This window comes from Manacus candei, unplaced genomic scaffold (assembly GCF_025592945.1).
Source record: "Manacus candei isolate 608988 ecotype Guabito, Panama unplaced genomic scaffold, ASM2559294v1 h1tg000073l, whole genome shotgun sequence".
Lineage (NCBI taxonomy): Eukaryota > Metazoa > Chordata > Aves > Passeriformes > Pipridae > Manacus > Manacus candei.
Window position 1 is genome coordinate 4,063,809 of NW_026138121.1, and position 7,766 is coordinate 4,071,574.

The following is a 7,766-nucleotide window of genomic DNA, read 5'->3' on the forward strand; positions in this document are numbered from 1 at the left end:
ATTTAATTTTGATAGGGGGGGAAAAATTAGAGTAAACTTTGCTGTCTGGGCGTGGTCCTGGGAATCTGGCTCCAAGGGCTGGACAAGGTGACTTCCAGAGGGTTCTTCCACCTCAACCATTTACTGATTCTGTGATTCTCATTTCAGTTTTCCTGCAGGAAGCACCTGTACCCCCTTTGGAAAACGTGGGGTGGTTCTCCCACAGTGCTGTGGACTCTGGGCCAGGAGCCTCGTGGATCAGTGTGCTCCCAACACTGTCCTCCTGTGCTTCCAGTGCTGCCTTCCTGCCACTTGGATCCTCCGAAGTACCAAGGAGATTTTTCTTTCCAGCAACAAACTGTCAGCATGAGTTGGTGAGAGCATCTTGCAGGTACCTGCTGCAGGAGGTGCCTCCAGATTCCATCCTTCCTCAAAGCCAATGTGAGTTTTTTGTCCCTTTGAATAACTCCCTCTCTCTCTCTTGCTGCATTCTTCTGCTGGTTGATGTTCTGATAATTAATCACCTTTGCTCTCCTGTGCTCTGTTCTTTGTTCTTCACTGTTAATCCTGTTCACAGCTCTCAGCATCATGTACCTCTCCCAGGTTAACCCGAGCTCCTGCAGCTGCCTCGTCCCCTGTTCTTGCTCACAGTGACATTGGCACCCAGGGCAAGGGCTCCCCAGAGCTGTGTGTGCCTTGTCACCTGCCCTGACTGTGACTTCTGTGCTTGTTCTGGAGGGGGACTTTGCACAAGGGCAGGTAGTGACAGGACAGGCTGGAACAGCCTTAAGCTGAAGGAGGGCAGGTTTAGATTAGATATTGGGAAGAAATTCCTCCCTGTGAGGGTGGGGAGGCCCTGGCACAGGTTGCCCAGAGAAGCTGTGGCTGCCCCATCCCTGGAAGTGTCCAAGGCCAGGTTGGACAGGGCTTGGAGCAGCCTGGGCTAGTGGAAGGTGTCCCTGCCCATGGCAGGGGGTGGAACAAGATGAGCTTTAAGGTCCCTTCCAACCCAAACCATTCTGTGATTTAGGAGTTCACATTGCTGATAACCAGGGATCCTTCCAGCCTCTGCCTGGACTGGGGCAGTACCTGGCTGAGCAGGGCACAGCAGAGCCAGCTCACCACCTCACAGCAGCTCAGGAGGCTCCCCTCATATTTATAAACCATGTTGGGGTTTCTCTGGAGCTGAAGCATTCACAGATTGTCCACAGCATTCCCCACATCCCAGCTTTTTGTGTGCTCTTATGTCTTTTCAAGCCACCGCAATTGCAAGGGAATGGCCTCCATGATCCAAGCCTGCCCCACAAGCCTTGATTTATCCAGGAGTGTTGTGGAACCCCACCCCATCCTGTGATCATGTCAACAAGATGCTCAGGAAAAACCTGCTGTTGCCTTCCCTGGTAAGTTCAGCTCTCCCTGGCACAGTGTCAGAGCCAACAGCTATTGCAGATAAGATCATGAATAGTTAATGTTCTCAGTTACCCAAGCATATTTAAAAATTAACACAAGCCTGGTGCTGATGGGACTAAAAAACTGGGTCATCAAAGAGAGGAAAAAAAACCCCAAAAAACAATTGCATCTACCCTCGGGCTTCACTAATGACTGAGTTTTTGTGGAGCATCCTATCCCTTCCTCTCTTTAATCCTTCAGTGGTTTAATGATGCTTCATTAAAGCACCTTCCCTCCTGCCTGCCAGGTTCTCCTCCCTCCTCTCCTGCAGGAGTTCTGTGGCCCCTTTGGATGAGTCTCCAGTCTCAGGAGTGATAGTTGGTGCCATGAGCAGCTGCCCCACACACGTGCCTGGATGGGAGCCTGGGCACCACAGAGTGAGGGAGCTGATGGGAATGGTGTGGTGGGCAGGGGCTGGATGCAACCCCCCCTGGGAGCAGCCCCATCTATCCCTGGATCTTGGAAAAGTTGCCCCCTCGTTTTTGGGCCAGCAGCTTCACCTCCTGCCAAATGGAGCCCCAAGTTCCTTTAGGTCTGGGCTTAAGCAAATAGGTGAGATGGCAGGAGAAGACAATCCTGGGGTCTGTGGAACCCCCAGCCTTAGAGGTTTTGGACTCCAATCCCAAGGCAGCCACAGGTCCTGCAGTAGGAGCCCCTGAGCTCCAGGCTGCTGTTCCCCACATGTAGGAAGGTGGAAGAGACACAGGATCCTGTTTCAGAATGAAACAGGCATTCATGGTCAGACAGGAGTATTAGGGAACAAGTAAACTCCAAATCCTAATTTTTAAGGCTGCTACCCTGAAGTAGCCAACTGGGAACACCAGCAGTGGGGAGCTGGTGGAGAGCATCAGGTGCCTTCAGGCAGACTTGGGCATGTGGGATCTCTGGGTCTGGATGGGATGGGTCACACAGGGATGTCTGACAGGGTGGGCAGTGATGGGCATGTGAATGTGCTGTGGGTGCTCCCCTAGGGATCCCCTGGTGAGCAAAGGGGTGGTCAGCTCCTGTCATGCACTGGAGATCAGGGTTCCAACACCCTTTAGGAGAGTGGGTGACACTGAGGGAGGAGGGAAGCAGCTCCCCAGAGGGCCCTGGGCTCCCACCACTCAATGTGGCTCCATCTGCTTCTCCTTCCAGAGGAGAGCAACGAGGCTGGTGAAGGGACTGGAGCACAAGTCCTATGAGGAGAGGCTGAGCGAGCTGGGGCTGTTCAGCCTGGAGAAGAGGAGGCTCAGGGGAGACCTCCTCACTCTCTGCAACTCCCTGACAGGAGGGGGGAGCCAGGGGGGGTTGGTCTCTTCTCCCAGGCAACTCTCAGCAAGACAAGAGGGCTGGGTCTTAAGCTGTGCCAGGGGAGGTTTAGGTTGGATATTAGGAAGAAATTCTTTACTGAAAGGGTAATCAGCCATTGGAATGGGCTGCCCAGGGAAGGGGTGGATTCTCCATCCCTGGAGGTTTTTAAGATGGGACTGGATGTGGCATCAGTGCCATGGGCTGGGAACCACAGCGGGGTTGGATCAAGGGTTGGACTTGATGATCTCAGAGGTCCCTTCCAACCCAGCTGATTCTGTGATTCTGTCATTCCTGTGTCTGACCCATCTGGTGCTGGATCTTCTCATTCTCTCTGCTCTGAGCCAGCCAGGATGGAAACAGGAGGAAACAGCACAGCAGAGAAGGGACAACCTCAGAGCATGTCCTTTCATCCAAGGGCCTTTTCCTCCTGCAGCCAGAGGCAGAGGCAGCCCCAGCCAGGGTTGCTGTTGGAGGGCAATGGAGCGCTATTAAGGCCACTGTTTATCTCGTTTTCTCCCGATGAGTTGCCATTGATTTGCTCCATGAGGGACACATGGATTGAATCCAGAGCAGTTATCGACAGGCACTGCCCCAGGGTCACTCCTACCCTGCCCTCCGGTCTCCTGGTGATGTTTCATGCTGGATTTCTCTCTCAAAGGGTCTGTGTGTGTGCCCTCAAAGGGCAACAGCAACACGAGGCAGAGCTGGGCCAAGGGAAGGGTTAAAGCTCCCTTCCCAGAGCCCTGAAGCAGGGATCAGAGCTCTCATGTCGCTTAAATGAGGGCTCTGGATTCCAGCTCAATTCTCTTGGATCAGAGCTCTCATTCCAGCTCATCTCTCTTGGCAAAGGCAGATCTTCTCTGACCGAGATCCTCTTGCGCATAACTCGCGTGTAACTCGGGATAACTGCTCTGCTCATCACTGGGAAGCTTTGATTTCACATCAGGTTCAGCATCTCTTCTGAAGACTTATCCCTGTAATTCACCCCAGCAGTTGGAGAAACCTCCCCTGTCCTTGCTCAGATTTATCTCTGAAGCTGGATGTTGCAGGAGCATCTGTGGAGAGGGGGGCTGTGATTTGTGACTCGCCAAAGGGGATTTCAGGATGCAGAAGTGAATGTGCCCTGCTCCATTAATAGCTGACAGCCTGCTGAGAGCATCCCTGGCAGCGTGTGGGGCTTGGGAGAGGACTGGCTGAACAGAGTGAGAGCTGTTCTGCAGAGCAGGACCCATCCCGGCCTGAAAAATTTTAATTAACTTAAAATAAATGCCCAGGAAAGGGCCAGCCATTAGTGCTGTTGCTTCCCGAGCCTCATCCCTGCCAATTAAGCAGTGTGTCAGTGTGAGTGACCTACAGCTACCACAGCACCCAATTTGCATTTAAATTAAAAACCGTATTTTTAAAATAAAGGTTTCATTAAGCCCTGTTTGTTTGTCTTTCCAGGCACACACATTATCAAACCCTTCCCTGTTTTTTATTGACTGGCAGCAACTCTTACGAGCCTGGATAGCACAGGAGGTGTCCTCTCCCCCTTGGATGCTGCGACGTGGCCGGAGCCAGAGAACTTTTTGGCTGAGCCTCTGCTTCCAGAGGCCCTGGAAGCTGTTCCTCCATAGGATGGTGCCTCTGACGGTGAGGGGCTCTCGGTGTCCTTCCAACTGGGATGTCCCTCCTCTTCCTGGTGTTTTTCCTCCCCATCTTGGCACTGCCCACAGCTGCAGAGGTCTGCGGCTCCCCGGCGGTGTCGGGCTGGGGCTGTGCCAGTGATTTTCCAGAGAGGTTTTCCCTCTGCTGCTTCCCAATGCAGCACCTGCCCGGCCAGTCGGGCTGCCCAGGGCTGCTGCAATATTCATGAGCGGGTTGTGTAACGGGTGTCACGACCCCGCAGTGACTTTTGCTAAACAGAGTGCCTGGAGGGAGGAGGAGCATCCAGCCTGGGAGAGAGGAGTGTCCGGCTCTGCAGGGTCCTGGCTCCAGAGGGGATGGGGTTTGAATGGTTGTTTACTCCATGTTTGTGGCTGCCCCATCCCTGGAAGTGTCCAAGGCCAGGTTGGATGGGCCTTGGAGCAACCTGTTCCAGTGGAAGTTGTCCCTGCCCATGGCATGAGGTGGAACGAGATGAGCTTTAAGGTCCCTTCCAAGTTAAACAATTCTGGGATTTTGTGTTGCATCCTGCAGGTATCAGCACAGCAGGGATGGAGAGGGGAACCTCAGACAGGCAGCAGGAGGTGTTGTTCCTGCTTGGCTTCGTGGTGGGGATTACAGGCTTCAGTCAGGGCTCCCCCAGCCCCTCACACCGAGCGTCCACCTGCAGCACCACCCGCCCTGCTGTCAGTGTTAGCCCAGCACCAGGGGATCCCCGAGGTCCTTAGCAAGACTCAGGGATGCCCTGTCTGGAGGAGAGGGTCTGTGTGAGGGGATGGGTTGGAAACATTTCTGGTTAATGGGATTCTCTCACTTGGCAGAGGCCAATAACTCAGGGAAATGCTCTGGCGCTGCCTCTCCCCGGACAGGCCTCAGCCATGGCTCTATTCTTGTGTTAACGTGGTTCATAACACACAGCCCGTATTCAAAAGGAGATCAGGTCCTCACTGGGGCCTCTCTCTTTCTCACTCTCATTTTTTCATTATAAGTATTGAGGCATAGCAGACTCTTAATGAGATCTGTGGTTGACGCCGACATTCCCACGGGCCGGAGTGGTGCCGCTCGGCTCCTCCCTGGGGAGGACCTGGGGGCTTTGGCTGTGCTGGGCAGGTCTCTCCTGGCAGCAGCACCAGTGATGGGATTTGAACTTTGGTGGGCAAAATTAAATTACTGAACAGGGGCTGGTTACGTGTAGGTGACACACAAACATCCCTAAATCAGGGGAAAATCAGGCCAAGCCTTACCCGGGCATGTCTCGGTGGCCTGAGCCCTGTGGTGCTCTCAGCAGTGACACATCTGCTCTGGTCCTGGACTGGGGAGAGAATGGGCTCTGGAGGCTGTCCACCAGCCCCCAGGACTGTTGCTGCATCCCACTCAACTCTCACAGCTACACTGAGCTCCAGAGACCACCAGTGCTGCCTCCTGAGACATGTCCCCTCTTCCCTGGTGTCAGCAGAGCTGTCCCCACAGGATTGGTGGTCCCCCCTCTGCAGAAGGTGTCCCAGGACTGCTTCCCTGTGCCTGAACCCTTCCTGTGAGCTCCTGGGCCGCAGATCTCAGGTTGCTGAGCTGGCACATCCCCAGGGAGCCTGGGCTGCCCTGGACACCTCTCATCCCTCTGTCTTTCAGCACCATCAGATGTCCTCTGGCTCATTTTCATAGTGACTGACGCAGCAGTGCCTGGCCCAGCTCCATCCCCCTCCCAGCCAGCCCGGGTGACAGGTCCCAGCCCTGCAGCAGCCTTGGCACATAGATCCTTGTGCCCAGCTCCCCCTGTGCCCAGTCACACCAGAGGGCACCGGGTCCTGCCGTGGTGGATGTGCAGCGTTACTTACCTGGGGCACGGTGGTGCCTCTCCCTCTCCTGGGCTCCGTGGCCCTGGAGCTGGCACGTTGCTGAGCTGGCCGTGGTGACACCGGTGTCTCCATCGTGTTGGTGACAGCGGGATCCTCTCGTCCTCCCTGTGTCCCCATCCCAAGCTGAGCTCCCACGATGACCAGAATCCCCCACGGGCAGTGGTACCTGGCTGCCCACTGCGGTCCTGCCCTCCCTTTCAACCTCTGCTGGGGCCTGACAGCTCTGATTTCTTGCTCCTGGTTAGGGAACATGAGGTTTTTGACAGCTGCCTTTGCCATTATTCTTCCCTTAATGCTGTTGTTGTTTTGTGTTACTGTCAAATCGCATCTTATTAAAGTCCTTCCCATCCTGTCAGCGGCGGATGAGGCGCACGAAGGGCTGAGTAATGCCCCGGCTCTGTCTGGGGAAATTGCCTTTTATTATTGATAAGGCAGCACTGCCTTTGGAGGACGTGACTCTGCCTGGAGCGGGAGCAGGGGAGCAGCACTCGGCCCTGCTCCCGGGGAGGTCATCCTGCCTCTGGCCTGAGCAGATGGGGAGAAGAGCCAAGGAATGCCACGGCGAGGCGGGTGCTGGGATGCTCTGGGCGGGCACCGCGCCTGGGGGAGCTGCCTGCTGTGGGAAAGGGGCTGATCCTGCTTGGAGCATCCCAGCTACTCCTCCTGCGCCTCAGCAGGGAGCAGGGCATCCACCTCCCTACCCTGTACTTGTGGGTAGTGTGGCACCTGCAGACACGTGTCCGCCTTGGCTCAAGGAGGAGCCCTGCGAGGATGGGGCAGCGGGCAGGGAAAATGTGAAGATGTGCCATCCTGGCTGATTTGGGCTGGGGGCTGCCGTGGGCACAGCGGGGGCCACGCGTGTCCGTGGCCACGCTCCCACCCCACACAACCCCCTGGGGTCCCAGCGGGGTGTCTGGGGGAAAGAAATCTGGGTCATGGCAAAAACTCTCTCTCCGAGCATGAAATATTCATGTGTGTTTACGGCGTGCTCCTGCTCCCGGCTGCAGAGGAGGGGCCGCGGTGCCCGGAGCAGCTCGTGAGCACACACGTGAGCACACACGTGAGCACACACGTGTCGTGGGGCGAAGGCACTGGTGTGACGAGGTGGCCACGGGCCTTTCAGCCATCTGTGACCCAGAGCTGGCTGGCCCTGGGCCTGGCCCACGTGCCTGTGGCTCTGCTGCTGCGCTCGGAGGGTCTCGGCCACGCTGAGGTTAAAATTAGTACTGGGTAACAGCCCCATGGGGTAACTGGTCCTGGGAGCTGAAAGCACAGGAGCAGGAGGTCGGTTGCTGGTTGGGAAGGGAACACACAAGGGGAGGACACTGAGAGCTGATATCCCCTTCCCAGGGTGGATCCTGGTCCGCAGATGAGCTCCGGTTACGCTTCGTTCCGTGAACAGTCGCACCTTTGCGGGGCGACTGACATGTCCCACGGTTTGCTAAAAATTCCTTGGCACCAGAGCGGCTCCTGCAGCTTTGTTCAGCTGGAGCAGGCTGTTCACACCCCCAGAGCTCTGTACAACACACTGGGCACTGCTGGGCT

The 7,766-nt window shown here is 55.8% G+C and overlaps 1 protein-coding gene across 1 annotated transcript; it reads right to left on the reverse strand.

The window, feature by feature from the left end:
* Nucleotides 1–143: 143 nt before the first annotated feature.
* LOC127480401 (uncharacterized) lies at nucleotides 144–6,587 on the reverse strand. Its single transcript, XM_051808518.1, has 2 exons — nucleotides 6,201–6,587; nucleotides 144–770 (listed from the first exon to the last, which is right to left on the reverse strand). The coding sequence occupies exons 1-2, from the start codon at nucleotides 6,567–6,569 to the stop codon at nucleotides 144–146; spliced, it is 996 nt and encodes a 331-aa protein (XP_051664478.1). The 5' UTR covers nucleotides 6,570–6,587.
* Nucleotides 6,588–7,766: the final 1,179 nt, after the last annotated feature.

What these genes read in the sequence shown, in the direction of transcription:
- LOC127480401 (XM_051808518.1), bottom strand. Translation starts at nt 6,569, where the DNA reads ATGGGAAGGACTTTAATAAGATGCGATTTGACAGTAACACAAAACAAC. An exon ending in GAGGCACCACCGTGCCCCAG is followed by an intron (nt 771 to 6,200) that starts GTAAGTAACGCT and finishes GCCCTCCTTCAG; the next exon opens with CTTAAGGCTGTTCCAGCCTG.